The following is a 24796-nucleotide window of genomic DNA, read 5'->3' as shown; positions in this document are numbered from 1 at the left end:
ATTTTGCCCTCAAGGTGGATAGTAGCTGATCCAGTAGGGACAGTTGATCAGTGTCCCCAGATTCAGCTATAGTGCCATCAGAAACGGAGCAAATAAAAGGTGTCAAAGGGTCACTTAATTCACTTGGTTGGCTGCTTTGACTGCTACTGTCAAATTCTAGAATTATTTCCCCCTTTTGGGAGAAAGTAATTTCAGCATGATACTTTTCTAAGAAGTCTCAGCCTAATAAATGAATAGGTAGGGGTAGAGGAACTGAGGAGAAAAGGGTATGTATCTCATAAAGGGAATAGGTTCAGAGATAGGAACCTGTTGAGGTTCATTAGAGACCCCTACTATTTGAACTGTTTTAGTACTCCAAGGCAGGGGCTGCTTTACAGCAGTGGGGTTGAGCACCAAGGGTGTAGCTCTGGTGTCATTAAGGACAGAGAGAGATTCATTCCCAATCTGGAGAGTGGTTTCTCTGAGTCGATTAAGAGGGAGGATTAGGTACAGCCCATGTAGTTCCTTGGAACCCCATCACTGGAAATTAGGAGAACATTGGAAAGGCTGGCTAGAGGGATGGAAGCCTGGAACACTTAAGTTTGCAACAATCTTTTTTCCAATGTCCTGGTTCTTTGCAATAATAGCAGAAACCGGGGCAGGTGTGTGTGTGGGGGGGTTGTGTGTGGGGGGGTTGTGTGTGGGTGTGGAAGGGGTTGGCTTGGTTCAGGGGCCCTCATTTGCCCGAGTTGAAAATTAAAATTTTTTTTTTCTGTCACACCTCGAGGCTTGTGGGATCTTAGTTCCCTGACCAGGGATTGAACACAGGCCCTTGGCAGTGAGAGCTCAGAGTCCTAACCACTGGACCTCCAGGGAATTCCCAAAAATTAAGAATTTTAGTGATATTTCTTTTAGGTGGTTCATGTAGCATGCGAGTGAGCTGATTTGCCAAATTAACTAAATCTAGAGTGGACATAGTTTTCCATTCCACCCTGGTGCTTTTAAGGAAACGAGAAAGATCCCAGTTCAGCTCATGAATAAGCATAGAGTTAAAGGCTACCTGAGTGGATTCAACATCAGAAGGAAGACCGGAATTTTCTTTGAAAACAGTCTGAAGTCGATTATAATAGCCATGAACAGGTTCATCAGATTTTTGTGTGCAAGCCTGAATTTTGTTCCAGTCAGGAGGCTTAGGAAAAGCTACTGTTATTGCTTGGTGGAGGTTTTCAGCATTTTGTCAAGTTAGGGGTTTGTTTTTCTTAATTTTGTTCAGAATGTTCCCATCAGGCAAGTTTCATCCAATGTTTGACCCTCATCAAGAAGCATGTGGACTGACTAATATAAATCTGAGAAACCAGGTTGAGAAATTTGAATAACTATGTTAAATTCTTCAGCAAACCTGTGGGTTACTATAGGGAACTCTTTTAACTGTGACTCGCAATTTGGCCTTACTCCAGGAAACATAAGAAATTTGGGGTTTATTTGCATCCTCAGAAGAGTTACCTTTAAAGGGGCAGGTTCTGATAGGTTCAGAGGGGAAGGGACTGGGGAGAGGTTCAGGGAAAGGGGGAAGTATAGTGAGAGCATTAGAATGGGAAACTGAGGGTGTAGAGGAGGTGGCAGTGGTGGGGAAGGGGGTGGATGATGGCACTGGAGGTGGGAGTCAAAGGAAATGGGACAGGGGAAAGAGAGCTCAGAAGCCTTTTTTCCTTTTTTAGTTGTTTGTTTGCCTCAGTTAATTTATAAATTATATTTTGCAAAGAGGCAATTTTAGACTCTTGATAGCATTTGGAAGCCTCAAAATACCAGTCAAAATAGGCATCTCATTCAGTTTTAACAATTTTAGAGCCATGGCTGTCCAATTCTGTTTTAAGAAAAGTAATTTTGGGGAGTATGAAAGTTCCCTTTAATGGCCATTGTTGTTCTCAATTACTTTTGGGTTAAGTTGTTCCATTTGGTTAGAAATGGGCATGAGGAGGGACCTCAATTTTTAAACATAAAACTGGCTGGGGTCCCAGAAGAGGAGGCACCCTCAAAGCATTTTGATGATTGGGATCCCATTTCTTAGAGGTTTTTCTCTGGAGCAAAAAGAAAAATTCCTAAACACCTGTTTCAATAGGAACAGTCTGGTTCCCAGAGGAATTGGATCAAAGGCCAGCACAGTTCTAATAGGAACCACCTGGTTCCAAAAGGAATCAGACCAAAATCCAGCATGGTTCCAATAGGAACAGCCTGGTTCCAAAAGGAATTGAGCCAAAAGCCAAGCAAGTAGTCTCAGAAAGGACAAAGCCTTTAAACAGATCCCTAATAAAGCCCAGAGAACTCAAAATGCAAAGAGAGCAGAGCTCAAAATCCAGGAGAGACTTGCCCTGTAACTCCAGGGTTGGTAAGAAAGCAGTGGGCCCATTTGGCTCTGTGGTTACCAACACCTGTTTGCTCACCAGCCTCAGAGTTGTTGGGGTGGGGAGGGTTCATCTCTGGATCCCACTTCTGACACCAGGTAACGTTGACCTTAAAAATAAAAGTCAGACTTCCCTGGTGGCGCAGTTGTTAAGAATCTGCTTGCCAAGGCATGCGACGCGGGTTCGAGCCCTGGTCCGGAAGATCCCACATGCCCTGGAGCAACTAAGCCCATGCGCCACAACTACTGAGCCTGCACTCTAGAGCCTGCGAGCCACAACTACTGAAGCCCACGCACCTAGAGCCCATGCTGCACAACAAGAGAAGCCACCACAGTGAGAAACCTGCACACAGCAACAAAGACTCAACACAGCCAAAAATAAATAAATAAATAGATAAATAAATAAATAAATAAATTTATTTATTAAAAAATAAAAGTCAGTTATTTTACCAGCAAAAATGGGTTTATTCAGGAATAATAGAGAATTGCAATTCAGGATAAGCAAGCCACTGCAAAAACCATAAGCAAGTCCAATAAATAAAGGTTATTTTATAGAGAAAAAGTGGGAAGTTGGGAGGGGTTGTTTTGAATGAAAGTCCCTTGGAGAAAAGTGAAAGTACAGGATGATGATGATTTCTCACTGGCTGCCTTGCTGGGGTAGTCAGTTTCTTGTACCAGATGCAATGTACATCTTTTCCTGTTGGGTCCTGTAATAGATGACTCTTTTCTGTTGGTGTTTCTTCTGTTGGGATCTGAAATTGACAATTCTTCCTGTAATTGACATCAAGTGGTACTGAATGAGAACTCCCTCTTCTGGCCTCCCAACTCCATTTTAGTGAGGCTTCCCTTTATTAGTTTTCACACCCAAAAGAGTAAGAATTATTGCTGTGGATAGAGAACCTTGCCCTCAATAGCGATTGCCAGCTGCTACCTAAAATTTCTTTTTTCATTTGAAATATCTTCACAGGTAGCAAAAATAGCAAACACCTGAGTCTTCATTTACCAACTTTGTCGAACTTTAGTGTTTTGCCGTATTTGCTTCCGATCTTTTTTTTTTTTTTTGCCCCCAGGAGAAAAATATTTCAAATAAAGTTAAGTCCCCCACCACCAACAACAACCTTCCCTAATATTCCTTCTCCCTTCCTCTCTGCAGGGAGTCATTGATCTGACTGGTGTTCATCATGCACATGCATTTTTTTTACGGCTTTACTTTTTTTTCTTTTTTAGTATTTATTTATTTGACTGCACAGGGTCTTAGTTGTGGTACGCAGGATCTTTGTCGATGAGTGCGGGATCTTTTAGTTCGGCATGTGGGAACTTTAGTTGCGGCACGTGGGATCTAGTTCCCTGACCAGGGATTGAACCCGGGCCCCCTGCATTGGGAGCGCGGAGCCTTAGCCACTGGACCAACAGGGAAGTCCCTCATGGCTTTACTTTTTCCTACATGTTTATGTGTCTCTAAACAATATCTAATATATTCTTTTATGTGTTTTGTCTTTATATGAATTGCATTCTACTAGATGTTTACTTCATATACTTTTATAACTTGCTTTTCTTTTTTTTTGGTTTATATTTTTGAGATTTATCCATGTTGATATATGCCTCATTTTTTCACTGCTGTGCAGTATTCCATTGTATGAATATTTCACAGTTTGTTTATCCATTGTCCTGTTAATGTTGGAGTTGTTTCATACTTTTTCACTATTAAACAGTTTTGCAGTGGGCACCTTGTACATGTCTCCTTGTGCACATGTGTGAGAGTTTTCTCGAGGGTATGTAGCTAGGAGTAAATTGCTGTCTAGTAGGGCACATGTATTTTCAGCTTTACTAGGTATAGTCAAATGACTCTTCAAAGTGACTGTGCTGATTTATATCCTTACTAGCTATGTATGAGAGTTCCTGTTGTTCCACATCCTCAATCACACTAGATATTGTCCCAGCTGTTCCTTGTTTACTGATTAATTTAAAGACAACACTGTGCTTAGCAACCACCTCAAACATAGGGTCAGATGCATACTTATTTTTTTATATCAGGCTTCCTCCTTTTAAAGGAATTATTTTCACTTTCAGAGTTACAGAACCAAGATAACGATTAGATCGTTTTTTTGGCTCATATTTATTTTTAGAAATTAATGTTTCTTTTTTATGATCACAAAGTGAATATATGATTATTTTGGATAATTTGGAAAAGAGTTACAAAAAAGAAAATTAAAAATTCCACCACCTACATATAGCCATTGTTAACATTTTACTATGTATTTCCTTCTAGTGTAAACATATATATGATATACATTTACTCTCCAATTAGAATCATGCTAAATTTGTCATTTTATATCACAGTTTCACTTAAGATTATATTGTGGCATTTCCTGTCATTGACTCTTATTTTAAAACTCAAATTTAATAGCTGCATAACACTTCTTCGTATAAACGTTATAATTTAATCATTCTCCCCTCAGAGGACAGCTTTGATATTATTTTAGTACTGCAATAAACAATCTTGGTATATAAATCTTCTTATGAGTTTCAGTTTGTTTCTTTGGGATAGATTTCTAGAAAAGGTCGGTAAATATGTGTGGAATTAGTTTGAAGAGATTGTAAGGAAGGCATCCAGGGAGAAGAAAAAAGCAGTCGAGAGAGGAAAATAGAACATAGTTCGGGGGTCATGAGATCCATTAATTTAGCTTCTCTCATATTTGAGTTGAGTGGCAAATCTGTCCTTTAATTGAATTTGGGCACCCTTCTCTTATTAGGGATGATATTAGAGGTGAACTTCACTCTACCATGGACACCAGAGAGTTGCTTGTATATTGTAGTGTTCAAGGATTATAGCATTTTAGAATTGGAAGGGACTTTAAAAATTTTATCATCCAATCTTCTACTTCTTGCAGAGTCCCCAAATTGAGTGTATTTTGTAGACTATCTCACTGAAGTAGACGTATAGGCTTGACTTGCTAAATATCTAATCCCAAACAGGTTGTTGTGATAAAAGGCAGTCTGCTCCTTTATTGGACAGCTTTGATTAGTTGAGTGTGGTTCTGTCCCTTAAGCCCAAATTTGATTTTTTATAACTTTCACTTACCATTTCATTTTTTTTAATTGAAAAGCTCCCTAAAAATAATGCTGGAAATACTTCACCTTTATGTATTTGTCTGTTAGCTTCTACTATAATTAACATGAAAACAAACATATGTTTGACCTGCTTTTTGTCTTTGTTTCCTTCCAAGGTATAATTTAGTTTTATCTTGTCTTTGTAGTGAAAATTATATATGTGAACATAGGTAGGCTAGAAAAACCTTCCACATATTTTTATACTTGGTAGACAGAAAAGTTCCAAAGTGCCTATAGGTACTACTCGTTTTATCATTATTTCTTTCTGTGTGTCTCTCTTTTTTTTTTTTTTTTGCCCAAAGGTGTTACATATATTACCTTCTTTAAATCCTGAATTACCTCTTAGGGTAGGCATTTCCCTCATTTGGCAGGCAAGGATGCTGAGGCTCAGAGAAGTTTAAAGACTTTTCCTGTCCCACAGCTATTAAAGGTAGAGCCAGGTGTAAACACAGGTCTAATTCTAAAACCTATATATTTAACCAGTTTGCAAGTCTGTTCTCCTCACTTATTTATATCAATTTCATAATATAAAATCATAAAATCAGATGTACTTCTGTTAACAAAAATGTTCATATGTTCGGGTTACTCAGTTAATATATCATATTGGTGGTGCGGTGAGACTGCTGGCAGTATGTTGCTTCTACTTGCTCCTCTTTGGTAATCCCAGCCCCTCTCTGCTTGGTTTGGGCACACCAAGGATTTCCTTCCCATCTCTCCCTGGCACCCTATGGGGCTCCTTCCCGTCTCTGGGGAAACTGAAGCACAGGGTGAGAAAAGAGTAACAAATACTTACATAATTTTTTCTTTCTGACTATTATCAACTGATATGTCCCATAAAGAAGGATGTTTTCGCAGCTGTGTGCTTTAGGGATAGTGGGGAAAGGTTGAATTTTTATAACTTTGGGTATCTTCTACGACAAAGGCAGTGGCACACATGCTCGATGGGCTTGGAACGTCGAAACCCGTTCTCTCAGCCCTGTGAATCTTGCGTTTATGTCACATTGGGATCCAGATAACGTTATCTCAGTGAACTTGAGACCAAGGGTCAGAGGACCAAGGAGGGGACTTGTTGAATATATGATTTAATTACACTAGATCAATCAAGCTTTGACTTAGTGATGACGGGATATACTGTGTGTGTGTTTAGGAGGTTGCTAGGGGAAAAGAACAAAGTTTAATCCTCGGTTTTGTTGACCTTTGGTATCACTTTTAGCAGTAGTTCCATAGCACTGCCTCTGCCGAATTTTCAAAAGACTGCAGTCAAGTGATTTATAGATTAAGGCCTCATTTACTACTTGCACAAGAAGAGCCTATATCTTTCAATACGGGTGACATAAGTTTACTTTAGAGACAGGAATGATTTCATTTCTTTGGAGAGATATGAACAGAATGTGTGTCTCTTGCTCTGGTGAGAAATAAATTTAAATCTGAACTTTGCTTGAAGGAAATGGAATGGAGTGGCTGAGCACTCGAGCCTTTAGGATTAGGGAGCTTTAGCCAAGGCCCAAGGGGGCACTAATTGTGTGTTTGCAGAACTCATCCAAATATGAGCATTCAGTATATGAAACAGCAGACATCTATGGAGAACTACTTTGTATACGTCTATAAGGCACTTATGTGCCTTGGGTCTGAATTTCAGAGACAAAAATACATGATTCTTTCCTCAAGGACCTTACCAGGTAACTGGGAGAAAGCAAGATGGTCAATAATAATACACAAAAAGGATGCTATGGTAACTGCCAAAAATGAACCTTCCACCAAGCGTATTCCAGAGATCCAGCCCCTGAAGAGTAAGATTGTCATAAATGAGCTATGTTGCTGCTGAAAACATTTTGATTCCAAAGTATAATCAAGTCTCAACTAAGCAGAACTGTCTTAAGCATAAATTAAGAGGAAAATGGTATTTTAAATAAGTTGCCAGATTTTGGACACTAGAATTTCAAGAATTGGCAACTCCAGTTCTTGGTTTGGCTACTGTATTATCTCCCTTAAATTACAGTAATATTTCTGTCACCAAAAATCATTAATTTACAGTATTTCTTCGTTAATTGCATCACTGTGATTTGTTGTCATGATTATTATTACTATTTACTTACTTAGTATAGAGGATACTAAAATCTGCCTCCTAAGGTCATCCTGACAAGTAAGGTAAAATGTATAACATGATCAGCATGGTGCTTGGCTAAGAGAGTGCCATCATTAATGTTAGCTGTAGTTTTTCTCAAAATTTAATGCTTTATATAGTACCTGACATATAGTTAAATTTTGGTAAATTATAATAGTATATGGCTTATTGTTTACAAAGGGCTTTAACATATCTTGTTTAATCCTCTCAGCTACCTTCAAGGTACATAGTTTTACCCCTGATAGAGAAATCGAGGTTAAGTGTATCAGTCAGATTTTCTGGCTGATTTAAGCCAAGAAAGAATTTATTGAAAGGACAATGGCTAGTTTACAGGATCTCCAGAAGAGCTCTAGAATCAGGTTTTGGACAACCTACCCAAGCATAATGGCCAAAATCAGGCCACGGAACTGACCCACTGAGGTCACTACTTGCTGTCACGACCAAGCACTTGACATGCCTTGTGCCACACACGGGGCCAGCTGGCCGTAGAGACTGAACTTTGCCACTGGTTCTGCTTCTGTTGCTTCCTCAGAAACACTGGTTCTCCAGAAACTGCTGTCACCAGAGAAGGTACCTCTTGGAAGGCCCCTATTTTGCACCATTTGCTCCCTATTTAGAGGCTGGGGCATGTGTATAGATTGGTGGAACTTCTGTTACGACCTTGTGTTCTGGCTGCAGGGCAGGTGGGAAAAAAGAGGCTCTTGGTTCTTCAGCTTTGGTATAATAGGTGACTAGTTTCTCGTATGTGACACTTTGCTTTATTGCCAGCTCCCTGGGTCTTAACTCTCTCTCTTTATAGAAAAAATACTCTTTATTTCCTGTTAATTGTATATAAGCTGAGTAGAAATCAAGATCGTTTTCCTTATTAGTAGACTTCATGTGTAGAAAAATCAGTTTTTTTCTCAAATCCATCTTGTGCTTAGAAATTAGCTGTTATAAATGAACAGTATTGCCTCAGCATTTTAAGCTGCTAATAAATGAGAACTTTCCATATGATCAGGGTGTTTTCTTCAGTGTAAACAATCCTGTGTGTCTCATTATCCACGTGACAGGGTATGTAATCCTTCAAGGAAGCCATGAGTTAGCACCTACAAGAAGGGCAACCCCTCTGAGCAAGGAAGTCCTGGTATTAATATTTCAGATGGATTTTTTGTTGCATCCTTTTCTCAGTACTTCATTTGTTTTTGTGGAAAGTGAATCTGTGATTCATCTTTCTGAAAACCTAAAAAAAAAAAAAAATTCAGGTTTCCAATGTGCTTGCCGTTGGCTCTAAAGCGATAGCCTCTCCTCTTTTAGAGTTGGTCTTAGTGTGCCTTGCAGAGCCTGTATTTCTAAGAAGCTGTGTACACAGACTTCAAACTACTGTAAGTAGAATCATATGTTAAATGCCAATTTTTAAAAGAGCACTTTGTTCCTTAAAGCAAACTCTTTTAGCAAGGGAAGAAGCCTTTGGTGCTCCAAACAACCATCCTCACTTCGTCTGGAAAGCTGCAGTTTTGGGGTATTGATGTTTCAGCAAGTGGAGAACACCTGGGCGTGGTGAATGTTAGCTGCCAAGTTGCAGGGAGGACCCAGGTGCCTCATTTTTACAGGCTGGCAGTCGTTCTTCCAGACAAGTGAGGCAGAGTGGGCTTTCTGTGTTCATTCAGTGAGAGGTGCTGAAAGGTTGTAGCATCTAAACTACGTATGTTTGTAGTAGACTGCTTTTTTTTTTGGGGGGGGGGGACGCACCATGTAGCATGCGGGATCTTAGTCCCCCAACCAGGGATTGAACCCGTGCCCCCTGCAGTGGAAGCGCAAATTCTTAACCACTGGACCGCCAGGGAGGTCCCTAGACTGCATTTCTCTTATTTGCATACTCAGAGTAAGGGTCTTCTGAATTTAAATATGTTCCTTTCTGCAAATAATTCTAAATCAATCTTTGTAAAAAAAAAAAAAAAGAAAGAAAGAAAAAGAAGCATGCATGGTACAGCAGTCTAGAATATTACTTTGTCTCTCTCCTCATAGAAACATGGAATTTTCAAATGTAGACTTGGAAGAAAACATGGTTCAACTCGCTCAGTTTTCAGAGAAGGAAATGAGACTTATTTTTTTCCCTTTCGTTTATCCTTTTTTATATTGGTATATATAAATTGGTATATATAAATATAAATATTGGTATATCCTTTTTTATATCCTTGGTTTATATTTTTCTTTTGTTCCCTATTGGCCACACGTTTTTTGACCACTTTATTAGAGGGGTATTGTGAAATATTTTTGTTTAGCGAAAGTTAAACTCAATCTACTTGACTTTTTTTGTTGTGTAAAACATAACATAAAATTTACCATCTTAACCCTTTTTGAGCCTGAAATTCAGTGGCATTAAGTCCATTCACATTATTGTGCCACATCACCAGTGTCCATCTCTAGAACTTTTCCATCATCCGAAATTGAAATTCTGTACCCATTAAATAGTAACTTCTTATTTTCTCCTCCCCTCAGCCCCTGGCAACCGTTATTCTACTTTCTTTCTCTATGAATTTGACTGTTCTTTGTACCTCATGTAAGTGGAATCATACAATATTTTCCCTTTTGCGTCTGGCTTATTTCACTTAGCATAATGTTCTCAGGGTTCGTCCATGTTGTAGCGTATGTCAGAATTTCCTTCCTTTTTAGGCTGAATAATGTAACATTGTATGTATCTACCACATTCTGCTTATCCATTCATCCTTTGGTGGATGCTTGGGTTGCTTCCACTTCTTAACTCTCATGAACAATGCTGCCATGAACATGAGTGTACAAATACCACTTCGAGACCCTGCTTTCACTTCTTTTGGGTATATACCTGGAAGTGGAATTGCTGGTAATCGTATGGTAATTCTATGTTTAATTTTTTGAGGAACTACCATGCTGTTTTCCACAGTGACTGTACCATTTTACATTCCCATCAGCAGTGCACATGGGTTCCAATTTCTCCGCATTCTCACCAGCACTTGTTGTTTTCTGCTTTTTTGATAGTAGCCATCCTAATGAGTGCGAGGTAGTATCTTACTGCAGTTTTGATTTGCATTTCCCATATGATTAGTGATTTTGAGCATCGTTTCATGTGCTTATTGGCTATTTGTATATCTTCTTTGGAGAAATATCTATTCAAGTCTTTTGACCATTTTTGAATCAAGTTGTTTGGTTTTTATGTTGAGTTTTAGGAGTTTTTAAAATGTATTCTGAATATTAACCCTTTGGGTTGTCTTTTTACTCTGTTGATAGTGCCTTTTGATGCATAAAATTTTTTAATTATCATGAAGTCCAGTTTGTCTATTTTTTTTTTCTTGTTGCTTGTATCTTTGGTGTCATATACAAGAAATCATTGTCAAATCAAATTCGTGAAGCATCTGCCATTTGTTTTCTTCAGAGTTCTATAGTTTAGGTCTCTGACCCATTTTGAGTTAATTTTTGTATGTGATGTTAGATAAGAGTTCAACTTCATTCTTTTGCATGTGGATATCCAATTTTCTCAGCACCATTTCTTGAAAAGACTGTTCTTTCCCCCATTGAATGGTCTTGACACCCTTGTAGGAAATCATGTGACCATATATGTGAGGGTTTGTTTTGGGCTCTCTCTTCTGTTCCGTTGATCTATATGTCTGTTTATGTCAGTAGCACATTGTTTTGATTACTGTAGCTTTGTAGTAAGTTTTGAAATGACAAAGTATGAGTTTTCCAGCTTTGCTCTTCTTTTTTAGGATTGACTACTGAGGTTTCTTTGAGATTCCATATGAATTTTAGGATGTGGTTTTCTATTTCTGCAAAAAATGTTGGAATTTTGGTAGGCATTGCATTGAATCTGTAGATCACTTTGGGTAGTATTGATATCTTAATAGTATTATGTCTTTCAGTTCATGAAAGATGAGTTGTCTTTCCATTTATTTATGTCTTCAGCTTCTTTCAGCAGTGTTTTGGAGTGTTCATTGTACAAGTCTTTCATCTCCTTGGTTAATTCCTAAGTATTTTATTCTTTTTGATACTTCTGTAAATGTAATTGTTTTCTTAATATCTTTTTTGGATTGTTCATTGTTAGTGTATAGAAATGCAACTGATTTTTGTGTGTTGACTTTTTTTTTTTAACATTTTGGGTTTTTAAAATTTATTTTATTTATTTTTGGCTGTGTTGGGTCTTCGTTGCTGCGCACTGGCTTTCTCTAGTTGCAGCGAGTGGGGCTGCTCTTCGTTGCGGTGCACACGCTTCTCATTGAGGTGGCTTCTCTTGTTGTGGAGCACAGGCTCTAGGTGCACGGACTTAAGTAGTTGTGGCGTGCAGGCTCAGTAATTGTGGCTCAAGGGCTCTAGAGCGAAGGCTCAGTAGCTGTGGCGCACAGACTTAGTTGCTCTGCAGCATGTGGGATCTTCCTGGACCAGGGCTCGAACCTGTGTCCCCTGAATTGGCAGGCAGATTCCTAACCACTGCACCACCAGGGAAACCCTTGTGTGTTGACTTTGTATCCTTCTACCTTACTAAATTCATATATTAGTTCTAAAAATTTTCTTTTAATCTTTAAGGTTTTCTATATTAGTTCTTATTATTCTAGTTCCTTAAGTTGTAATGTGAGGTTGTTGACTTGATATCTTTTTTTCCTTTTTAATGTAAGCTTTTGTAGCTATAAATGTCCCCCTTAACACTGCTTTGCTGCGTCCCTTAAATTTTGGTATACTATGTTTTTGGTTTCTTTGTCTCTTAGTATTTTAAAATTTCCCTTGTGATTTCTTCTTTGATCCATTGGTTGTTTAAGAGTGTGTTGTTTAATTTCCACAAGTTTGAATTTTTCAGTTTTCCTTCTGCTGTTGATTTCTAACTTCATCCTGCTGTGATTAGAGAAAATACTTGGTATGATATCTGTATTTTGAAATCTATTGAGACTTAACTTGTAAGTCTGTCCTGGGATATGTCTCATGTGCACTTGAAAAGAATGTGTATTCTATTGTTGTTGGGTAGAGTTTTCTGTATATATTAGATGTAAGTAACTTACTGTGTTGTTCAGGTCCTCTGTTTTCTTACTTATCTTTTGTCTGATTGTTCTATCCATTATTGAGAATGGGATATTGATATATCCAACTATTACTGCAGAACTGTCTATTTCTCACTTTAATTCTGTCAATTTTTGCTTAATGTATTCTGATGGTCTGTTATTAGGTGCATAAATGTTTACAATTGTTATGTATTTTGCTGTATTGAATCTTTTATTAATATATAATGTCCTTCTTTGTCTCTTATAAACTTTTTTGATTTAAAGTATATTTTGTCTGAATTAGTATGACTACCCTTGCTCTCTTTTGGTTACTGTATGCCTGGAATGTCTTTTATCATCCTTTCTCTTTCAACCTATTTGTGTCTTTGGATGTAAAGTGAGTCTTTTGTAGATAGCATATGGTTGGATTATCCTTTCTTTTTTAAATCCATAATGCCAATCTCTGTCTCTTGATTTGAGAGTTTATTCCATTTACATTTAAAGTAATTAGTGATGAGGAGGGACTTCTGTCATTTTGCTTTGTTTTCTTTTATGCCTAATAGCTTTTTGTCCCTCATTTCCTGCATTACTGTCTTATTTTGTGTTTAGTTGATTTTTTTGTAGTAAAATTTTAAAATTCCTTTCTTACTTTCTTTTGTACATTCTGTAACTATTATATTTGTTGTTACTATGGGGATTATATTTAACATACTAAAATAATAACACTCTATATTGAATTTATATCAGATTAACTTCAGTACCGTAAAAACTCTGCTCCTTTACAACTCCATCTTCACTCCTTTCAGTTGTAGATGTCACAAAATTACATCTTTATACATTTCCCAAAAACATAAACTAATAATTTTTTTAAATATATGTCTCTTAAATCATATAGAAAACAAAGTGAAGTTTCATACCATTGTTACAATAATGCTAGCTTTTATAATTGTCTGTGTATTTACCTTTACTGAGATATTTATTTATTCATATAGTTCCAAGTTACTGTCAAGTATCCTTTCATTTCAACCTGCAGGACTTCTTTTAGCATTTCTTGCAGGGCAGGTCTAGTGGTAATGAATTCCCTCAGCTTTTGTTTATCTGGGAATATCTTAATTTCTCCCTCACTTTTGAAAGATATCTTTGCTGCAAATAGGATTCTTGGTTGACAGTTTTGAATATAAAAGCACTTTAAATATATCAGCCCACTGCCTTCTAGCCTGTGAAGTTTCTGTTCAGAAATCTGCTGATAATCTTATAGAGGATTCCTTGAATGGAATGAGCTGCTTTTCTCTTGCTGCTTTCAAAATTCTTTCTTTGTCTTTGACTTTCGACAGTTTGATTATACAGATCTTACTCAATTTACAATGGGGTTATTTTCCAATAAACCCAGCGTAAGTTGAAAATATCATAAATTCATTTAATACCCCCAACCTACCAAATACCATAGCTTAGCCTAGCGTACCTTAAACATGCTCAGAACACTTACATTAGCCTACAGTTGGGCAAAGTCATCTAACCCAAAGCCTATTTTATAATAAAGTGTTGAATATTTCATGTAATTTATTGAATACTTTTCTGAAAGTGAAAAACAGAATGTCTGTATGGGTACAGAATGGTTGTAAGTATACCATTTTGATCACATCGCTGACTTGGAGCTGTGGCTCACTGCTGGTGCCCAGCATCTTGAGAGAGTATCATACTGAATATCACTAGCCTGAGAAAAGATCAAAGTTCAAAATACGGTTTCTACTGAATGTGTATTGCTTCTGCACCACCATAGAGTCAAAAAATCGAGTTGAACCATCATAAGTTGTGGACCATCTGTAATGTGTCCCGGTATGGATCTCTTTAAGTTCATCCTACTTAGCGTTTGTTGGGCTTCTTGGATATATATATTCATGCCTTTCATCAAATTTGGGAAGTTTTCAGCCAATATTTCTTCAAATATTTTCTCTGCCTTTTTCAAGAGAAAAGTCCTTTTGGGACTTCTGCAGTATGTTTGTTGTTCTGCTTGATGGTGTCCCACAGGTCCCTTAGGCTCTTTTTACTTTTCTTCAATCTTATTTCTTTCTGTTCCTCAGACTTGGCAATTTCCATTGTTCTACTTCAAGTTCACTGATTCTTTTGCCTGCTCAAATCTGCCTTTGAATCTCTCTAGTGAAATTTTCATTTCAATTATAGTTTTCAGCTCCAAAATTTTCTGTTTCTTTCTTTTTAGGTTTTCTATCTCTTGAGATATCTCCATTTTGTTTATACCTCATTATTCTTGACTTTAATTCTTTGAGCATCTTTAAGACAGTTTTAAAATCTTTGTGTAGTAGATCTGCCATCAGATCCTTTTCTGTTTCTGTTGTTTGGGACAGTTTCTGTTGTTTGTACCTTGGAATGCTTTTCTGTTTCTTGTGGGTTTTGTGTTTTTTTGTTGAAAACTGCACATTGAATTTAACAGTGAGGTAACTCCAGAAATCAGATTATTCTTCTCCAGGGTTTACTGGCTTTTGTTTCTGTTTTCTGCTTTTGTTTGATTGTTGTAGGCTATCTCTCTGCTGAGGATTAGGGCTTCCCAGATCTTTTCTGAGCCTGTACCTTTCCTGGGCATGCACAGTGACTTTCTGATTTCCCCCAAATATGTGGTTGCTTTTGAATGTTCTCATGTTCAATGTCTAGCTCCAAGAGGGGAAAAAGAGAAAAATGAAAGGGAAGAAAAAAAGTACCAGTCCTTTAAGTCCCCTGGAAGTCACTTCAGCTGGAGAGTGAGGGGCCTGCAGTAATGGAGGATGTGCAACAACAGTGGCCACTGCCTCCTTGTCTGTACCATGGTGATCAGAAGACCCAATCAGTGGTCAGAATACAGACCCCTGATGTTTGAAGGATAGGGTCCTTTTTGCCCACCCTGGCTCCTGCAAGCTGTGTGTAAGTTGCTCACAGCTGCCTGCCACCGGGGTTGGGGGATGGGTAGGTGCTGCTGTGCTAAGAGCTGAAAGTGACTGAAATTAACCACAGTTTACCATCCAGTCCTTCCACTGGAAGTTGAAGCCTTCTATAGACTCCAGAGCTCCAAAGTATAATAGTTACATCAGACAGATTCTGCCTGTGCAATTGTTGTTTAGGTGGGCAGACAGATTCCTGGTGCTTCCCATTCTACCATTTTCCCCTAATGCTCTCTGTGTTTAGTTTTTAAAGGAACTACCATATTGCTTTCCACAGTGGGTGCGCCATTTTACATTCTCACCAGCAATGCATAAGGGTTTCCATTTCGCCACATCTTCACCAGTACTTATTATTTTCTGTTTGGGTAATAGCCACTCTATTGGTTAAAAGTGGTATCTCATTGTGGTGTGTGTTTCTTTTGTTTGTTGTGGTTTTTTTTTTGCATTCCCCTAAGGATTAGTGATGTTGAGCATCTTTAATGCGTTTATTGACTTTTTTGCATCTTTGGAGAAACGTCTACTTAAGTCCTTTGCCCATTTTTGAATTGGGCTTTTGTTGTTCTATTTCATTTTAGTCCCTATTTATATCTGCATTCTTTGTATTTAACTCCTGCTTCTTCTAGTAATCTGCCTGAGGTGTGGGATCACTTCTTTATTATTTTCTACAGTGCTGGTATATAGAAGGAGGTGCTAGCAAATATTCATATATGGTAGGGTTGGCCAGTCATACAGCCAGATTTGAAACCCTGCTTATTTGATCATGGCAAGAGTTGGTAGTTGGGGACTTGGGGACCTTGAGAAAATTAACATGAATTGAGTACCTACTCTGTGCCAGATACTCTGCCAGGCATAACTTGATATAATTCTCACAGTACTCCTTTAATGTGCATAGTATTTAATTTATTGATGAAGGGTTTGAGTTCAGGGAAGTTAAGTGACTACCCTCACATGACACAAGTGGTAAATGGCAATCCCTGGATTCAAATTCCCAGGTCTATTTGACTCCAGAGCTTGTACTTTTTTTCATTATGTCATGCTGCCTCCCTTCCCTGGCCTGAAAGTTCAGCAGGAAAGCAAGGCTTTGAACCTGGGAACTGTTGAAGGAGGATGATGAGTTGAACCTTTTGCTTAACTCTTTGGGAGGAGATTTTAAAAAACTAAGTTCATAACGGTGGATAGGATTCCTTGAGGATAGTGAGGTGTCTCATTTGTGGTTACTGATCATTTTTGTAAAAGCTGTATCTACTTTTGGTTGTTGACATCCGCTGTTCTTGTTTCTTTGGTACCATAAACCAGGGCCGTTGACCATGGACAAATGGGTGCCTGAACCTAGAGGGATGAAGTGCTTTCTGTAACCTACCACAGATTCCCTCCAAGCCTGAGTGCCCCTTTACCTCCTGAGTCTTAAGAAAGACGAGATTAAAGGGAACAGATATTTATCAGGATCCTGTATGCTAGGCAAACCCTAAAAGGGAGGTGATCATTATCCCAGTTTTACATGAGAAAACTGAGGCTCAGAGGTATAAGGTAAATTGTCCAAATTCACACAGCTCAAATAATAATGGGGCTCAAATCACATTTTCCCATATTCCCTGTCTTAGTACATTTGGGCTTCTATAACAAAATACCACAGATTGGATGTCTTCAAACAACGGAAATTTATTTCTCACAGTTGTGGAGGCTAGGAAGTCCAAGGTCAAGGTTCTGGCAGATAGATTCAGTGTCTGGTGAGGGACCACTTCCTGATTCACAGACAGCAGTCTTTTTGCTGTGTCCTACATGGTGGACAGGCCAATTGAACCCTCTGGGGTTTCTTTTATAAGGACACTAATCCCATTCATGATGGCTCTACCCTCATGACCTAATCACCTCTCAAAGGCCCTGCCTCCTTATACTATCACATTAGGTTTCAGCATATGAATTTTGGGGGGGACACAGACATTCAGTCTTTAGCACCACCTCAATGAGAAAGTTCTTCTTTCTTGGCCCTCTGGTAGGTATTGGAAACCGTTAGGAGGGAGATCCTGGGAGCATTGTTTCTCTCCACACCAAACATTGTGATAGGTTGGCTGCTATTCTAGGGCTGTCTACACTTGCAGTCTCTTCTGCCACATGGATTAACCAAAACAATGATGGTGGCCATTCTGGGTGGCTGCTTCTCCTGGGTGAGATTGGTGTGCCTCTGAGGTGACTGAAGGGAGATAAAAGTTCCTAAGGGAACCAGTCATGGAGGGCACCCTTTTTCTGAATACGCCAAAGGAATTGATCACTAACACACATCATAAGGTCCTGTCCAAGTGGGTCAGGTGTTTTTAGACTTTTCCCTTTCTTTAAGGGAAGGTGAGAGAGTGCCTTTGAGAACTAGAGTTCATATTAGGTAAATAATACACATGGTTTATGTGGTTTTGACTTTGAAATATACTGTGACCAGCAGAGTCAAAAATCACTTATTAGTTTGGGGGAAGATTTCTTTTTTAATTATCTGTTGCTTAATTGTACCTTCACAATAACTTTTGTCAAAGTTACATGCGTTCTGCTTTCTGGATTCTGTAGGAGGAAATGGATCTTGTTATACTGTTATCCAGATGTGAGCCCATTACTCACAATACTCATTTCCAGTCCTGGAAGCAGCTAAGCGTCTAAAAGTTAAGGGATTCAGTTTGATAATAGCAGAGGTTAATACCCATATGGCTCTGTACTATACTTTAGAAAAACTTTTTTTTTTCCTACCTGACATTTCAGAAAGAAAAAGATTGCTCAGCAAAATATTTTCCAAATTTCTAACCTGATGATTTTTCCACTCAACACTTTACACAAAGAGCTAGGTACAGATGGCAATTTGCTGGGTCTGTGTAATATTCAGGCTTGGTCCTCACCCATTCCCTGGAGCCCACTCTCCATTCCTGTATAAACAAAGTGGTTTCAACAAGGTCTTAGGAAATGTCTCCAGTATTTACCATTTGCAAATATGGAATCCATTAAATCATGTTTTTAACTCAATAAACATCTACTTTGTATGCATCACTGTTTTACGCTAAAGAAGAATTAGAAAACGGAGGGTAATGGCCCTGTTCCCTAGCACAGTAAAGAAGACATAATTTAGAAGCTTTTATTTAACATGAAAAACTAACCATAGATATGTAGAAGAACAGAGTATTAGGGATGAAGTGTCATGATCTCTAATTTTTTTCATATTGCTCAGGAAAAGAAAAAAACAGAAAGATGAAGTAGATATGATAAAATATTAGTTGCTGATTCTAGATGGTATCTGAGTATATATTTTTTTCTTACTTTTCTGTATGTTTGAAAATTTATGTAATAAAATGTAAAAAAAGAAAAAAAAAACTTAACCATAAAGACCATTTATAAAACTATACAAAAGATAATTTCAAGGGGATATAGGGTTCATTCTCTGTTACCTAAGCTAAGGGTTTAGGTTATTATTAGAGTTGGTAAGTAAGAATTGAAACAGAGGTGTAAGCCTAGAGGCCCTCAGAGGCCGGGCCGGTGATGTGAATGAGTGAAGCTGGCTGTCGGGGTTGAGAGAGCAGGAGAGCACACACCTCATTTAAAGCATCTACAATTAAAAAAACAAAAATTTAATGTGCATTCAGAATAAAAACAATTCGGAGGCCTGGCAGTATGTGGTCTTCTGAAAATGAAAATATTTACCATCTCTAAATTTACCCAGCTTTCTGTCCTCCCTCTTCCTTTTATCAGAAGATATAGGAGTGGGTCAGTCATCAAAATGGGGGAGGCGGGTTCCTGACACTTGAGAGTGATGGGAAAACTTTGTACCCGTTGCCTGTAGGGTTGGCCTGGCTTGCCATAGCTCTGTAGCTTCAGGAGTAGAAAAAGTGGCCCATCTTTTTCTCTCTGTCTTGCTCCTTCTGTGTTCTGGAGCAGGATTTGTGGCAGATTTTCAGAGATTCCTGTGAGTCTAAGGAGCACATTCTGATAATAGACCCACGTACCTGGGCTTTGTTTTTAGGTGATTTGGGGGAGGGTACAATTGTGCTTTATAAGGGTGATTGGAAGTGTAATTTCTTTGACTTTGGAGTTGGCTGGGCAGCTTGATTGGAACACCTTAGTGTGCCTTCTAGACTTGGCAACTTTCCCCCCACTTCCCCCACCTTTTTGTTTTTAAGAGGAAGAGTCAGGGTTTTGGTTTGAGAGCTAACGCTGGGTTTGGGGCCCTCTGCTTCGGGCCTCTGGTGACCTGGGCTGGCCCTGGAGCTTTCCGCCTCGCCGCTCTCCAGCGCAGCCTCCGGAAGTCTTCCTCACTCACCTCGGAGGGGCAGGTGTGGACTGAGACCACGCCTCACTCCGAAGTATATGTGGAGAAGACAGAGTAGGGACCCCGAGAAGCCTTTTTTCCTCCTGAAGTCTCCCTCAGCTCACTCTTTCCTTGGAATTCCAGCAACAGAACTGCATCCTCTTAGCCTAGTTGGAGAGCCTTTTATGTACCAGGCGCTATAATGCACGAGATAAAAAGTAAAACATGGCCCCTGTTCTCCCCCAGCTCACAGTTTGTTAGGAGGCTTTTTAATCACCTTGGAGAAGATACTGTTTGAAGGTATATCCAGCCATATAGGCCCTGGTGAGCATGAAAGAGAGGGAACTGGTTTTGACGGACAGAGTTGGGGATACTTGGGGTGGGGAAGGGGAGAGAACGCCCAAGAGGACATCACTGATAGATGAGAAGGACCTTGGCTGCTTTTTGTTAAAGTGACTTTATTTATGTAAACATTTTGGAAAGGGAAATACATTCATATGGTTTAAAAAATGTTAGAAGTATACTCTGAAATTCTCCTTCCCGACCCTTGTTCTCCATCTGTCTAGTTCTTGGAGTCATTCCAGAGTTTCTTTATGACAATACAAATAAATATGAATATATGTTTGTATTTACTTGTACCCCTCCCCAATTTTTACACAGTGATAGCACACTCCATACACTATTCTATATACCTTTCTTTTATTTTTAATAAATTTGTTTATTTTTGGCTGCGTTGGGTCTTCACTGCTGCACACGGGCTTTCTCTAGTTGTGGTGAGCGGGGGCTACTTTTCGTTGCGGTGCGCGGACTTCTCATCGTGGTGGCTCCTCTTGTTGCAGAGCACGGGCTCTAGGCGCGTGGGCTTCAGCAGTTGTGACGTGAGGGCTCAGAAGTTGTGGCTCGCGGGCTCTAGAGCACAGGCTCAGTAGTTGTGGCGCACGGGCTTAGTTGCTCCGCAGCATGAGGGATCTTCCCGGACCAGGGCTCGAACCTGTGTCCCCTGCATTGGCAGGCAGATTCTTAACCACTGCGCCCTTTTATTACTTAATATCTTAGGGAGATTTTTCCATGTGAGTATGTACCTTCCTCATTGTTTTCTATGGTCACGTAATTCCATTTATGGATGTTCCTTGATTAATTAGCAAGCTCCCTACTGATGGATACTGAGGTGTTTGCTTATCTTTTACTATTACAGTCACTGCTACAGTGAATAACCTTATACATAATTATATGTCATTTAGCATGTGTGCTAATGTATATATAAATTCCTAGTAGAGAAATTGCTGCATTAGAGGCTTTATGCATTTGTAATTTTGATATCTTTGCCAAATCACCCTCCATGGCAGTGACAACTTACATAAAAATCAGCAATGCCTGTTTCCTTATCGTTCCACCTAGGGAGTTTTTATCACACTCTTGGATTTTTACCTATTTGATAGGTGTAATATCGGCTTGAGGTGAAGTTTTAATTTCTATTTTTCTTATTATGAGTGAGGTTCTGCATCTTAGAGTTGAGGCATTGGTATTTACTTTTCTGTGAAACACCATTCATATCCTCTGTCCATCTTTCTTTTGCTGATTTTTTACTTGCCAATTTCTAGGAGCTCTTTATCCAATAGGAAGCTTACCCTTTGTGATATGAGTAGCAGTGGTTTTTCTTGTTTGTTTGTTGTTGTTTTTTTTAACTTATACTGTTTTTTGCCATGAGGAATCTAGTTTTTTATCTTGTTGGATATATCAGTGTTTCCTTTATGGCCTTTGCATTATCCTGGCCCACTTTTGATGGCACAGAATCATTCATTCCTCTTCCCACATTGCCTCCTCACTCTCTTTTTTTTTTTTTTTTGTCTGTGCTGCACGGCTTGCAGGATCTCGGTTCCTGGACCAGGGATTGAACCCGGGCCACAGCAGTGAAAGCACCAAATCCTAAGCACTAGACTACCAGAGAACTCCCCGTTCTCACTCTTTTTCTACTTCAATCCTTGATTGACAACAAAAAGCCGTTCCTTTCTTCCGAAGTCTGCATTCCTGGAACTGTATTCTTTGTCAGTAGTAGGGTAGCCCTTGATAATTTTGTTAGGAGATTTTAGTGGTCTGAAAAATCCCCCATTTGCTAGGTTACGGGCACTCTAGAAAACAGTTTGGCAGTTTCTCATAACACTAAACGTGCAGTTGTCATGCAACCCAGCAATTGCACTGTTGGGCATTTATCCCAGAGAAAGGAAAACTTACGTTTACGCAAAAACCTGTACGACGACTGTATAGCGGCTTCATTTGTCATGTCCCCAAACTGGAAACAACCCAAATGGCCTTCAGTGGGTGAAGGGTTAACCAAACTCTGGGATGTACATACTGTGGGATACTACTCAGAAATAAAAGGAACAAACTACTGATACATGCAACAACTTAGGTGAATCTCTAAGGCATTGGGTAACATCTTACGGAAAAACCCGGTGAACTTTTTGGCCAACCCAATATTATGTTGGGTGAAAAAAATCCCAAAAGGTTACATGTTAGATTATTCCATTTTTGAACATTTTTGAAATGACAAAATTTTATTTATTTATTTATTTAACTCTCCTTTATTCTTTTTTGTTTTTAATTAAATTTATTTATTTTATATTTGGCTGTGTTGGGTCTTCGTTGCTGCACGCTGGCTTTCTCTAGTTGCGGCGAGCAGGGGCTACTCATCGTTGCGGTGCGCGGGCTTCTCATTGTGGTGGCTTCTCTTGTTGCGGAGCACGGGCTCTAGGCGTGCGGGCTTCAGTAGTTGTGGCTCGTGGGCTCCAGAGCACAGGCTCAGTAGTTGTGGTGCACGGGCTTAGTTGCTCCGCGGCATGTGGGATCTTAGTTCCCGGACCAGGGCTCGAACCCGTGTCCCCTGCACTGGCAGGCGGATTCTTAACCACTGCGCCACCAGGGAAGCCCCTGAAATGACAAAATTTTAGAAATGGTGAACAGATTAGTGGAGGATTGGGGAAGGCTTCCGAAGACAAACTTTGACGTGGGCGAGTTCATTCTGATGGTGCCCAGCGCATGTGCTGTTGTCGTGTTTATTTCGGAGGACCCGTGTTGTGCCATTGGCTCTGGTGTGCGGGTACTGCTCTCAGTGGGGTGGGGAGTGCCTGAGAGCCCCAGGACCCTGCTAGGGATTCTCTGAAGTCAAAACTATTTTCACAGTTAATACTTAGACATTTGCTAATTACTTTCACTCTCTTACAAGTGTACAGTGGAGTTTTTCAGAGGCTACATGATGTGAAATAGCAACAGATTAAATGCAGAAGCAAGTCTGAGAATCCAGCTGTTTTCTATGAAGCCAAGACATTTAAAAGACTTACAAAAATGTAAACGAGTGCCACTCTTCTCACTTTTTTGTTTTGGGGAGTAGATTTTCTTTAAAATATGTTATTTATGTTAACATGTAGTGGGATTATTATTTTTTAAAATGATTTAATAAATATTCAAGAATTTTCTGTTTTAATTTTTAACAGATGAATATTGATTTAAACTACATACACAAGTGCTCTTTGGGGGTCCTCAGTAATTTCTGAGAGGGTAAAGGGGTCCTGACACCAAAAAGTTTGTGAACCTTCAGGCTGACAATAAGCACTTGACCAGAAGTCAGGAGGCTTGAGTTCTAGTCAGGACTTTGCTGTGTGACCCTGAGCACGTCATTTAGCCTCTTTCATTGGTATTTCATCTTTTGTAAATGCTAATAATTATCCGGTTCTACACACCTTAAAGAAAGGGAAGATAATTCTGTGTGAAAGGCTTTGAAAATATAACGTCCTGTTCAAATTTAAGGGAATTTAATAGTTACACAACTAAACTGATGTTGAAAGAAAATGTAAAGGTTGAGGCTTATGGTGTGTTAGTGGACATCCTGTTCACCTTCTAAATGTTTTCCTTTTTGCATCTCCTCCTAACAGTTTCCATATATATATACATTCTTTCTGTTTCTCAGACAACCATTTTAATTAGTTAAAGGAATTAAGTAGGTACATCTTCCAGATTTTTCAGTCAAGAGGGGTTTATACTTCTGATGCTTTAAAGTAGTGCCGTAAGGTCAGGTGCTCTGTCTTGGAGAAATCACTTATTATGTGACTTTAGGAAAGTTACTTAACCTCACGGCGTCTTGGGTTTCTCACCTATAAAATGGGGCTAATAATAATTTACTTTCCTGAGCGATTATATGAAAAGTAATGCGCAGGAGGCACTTTGCCAAGTGCTTGGCACGTAAGATGCTCCATAAATGATAGTTGCCGTGATCGTCACAGGTATATGACAAAAGATGCAAGATTAAATTTAAGCCTCTTACCCTGCCTTCAGTGAACTTGTTATTAAGCTACTTTATTCACACGCTTATTAGTAATTTCCATTTCATTTGGTTTTATTCTTTTTTTGCTTCCCAGGGCTGTTGAGTGGCCAGACTTCTCCAACAAACACCAGACTGGAGAAGTTGGATTCTCAGCAGGTGCTGCAGCTCTGCCTCCGTTATCAGGATCACCTCCGTCAGTGTGCAGAGGCTGTTGCTTTTGATCAGAACGCTTTGGTCAAACGAATCAAAGAGGTAACTTATTGTGAGAAAATATCATGGCTGACTCAATCTTGTGATTCCCTGTGACTCCTGAGTCCTTTTCTCCTGGGGTGTAGAGCCGATGATCCCAACTTTCTGGGAAGTAATCATTTTCTATCTAAATGTCTTGACATCTGTCCCCATTGCTTTGAGAAGATTGTCTTACCCAGCAGTGGAATGTGATGGTGGAAAAGAGTGGTCCATGGAGTAGACGAATCTGGAGTTTGAATCCTGGTTCACCACTTATTTGCTTGGGAAAGTTACTTTACTTCTCTTGGTCTCAGTTTTCCTCATCTGAAAAATGGGTCTAAGCGTAGTAATCTACCCGCAGGGTTGAGTGAATATTAAATTGCTTAGTAAGTGTTAACTGTTATTAGTATGTGTGAAGTCCTGCCATACTGATTTGCTTTGGCTAA

At 39.2% G+C, this 24796-nt stretch overlaps 1 protein-coding gene across 2 annotated transcripts in view; it reads left to right on the top strand.

Annotated features, from left to right (window-relative positions):
* The window catches only part of BORCS5 (BLOC-1 related complex subunit 5), a 97402-nt gene that overhangs the window by 40165 nt on the left and 32441 nt on the right, over window positions 1-24796 (top strand). For both annotated transcript variants that reach the window (XM_061205209.1, XM_061205208.1), the window contains exon 3: window positions 24217-24374. In XM_061205209.1, coding sequence (XP_061061192.1) covers window positions 24217-24374 — 158 coding nt within the window. The remainder of the gene's footprint in view (window positions 1-24216; window positions 24375-24796) is intronic.

The sequence above is a fragment of the Eubalaena glacialis genome, chromosome 11 (genome assembly GCF_028564815.1).
Source record: "Eubalaena glacialis isolate mEubGla1 chromosome 11, mEubGla1.1.hap2.+ XY, whole genome shotgun sequence".
NCBI classification, from domain to species: Eukaryota; Metazoa; Chordata; class Mammalia; order Artiodactyla; family Balaenidae; genus Eubalaena; species Eubalaena glacialis.
This window is presented reverse-complemented; position numbering and strand designations above follow the sequence as displayed.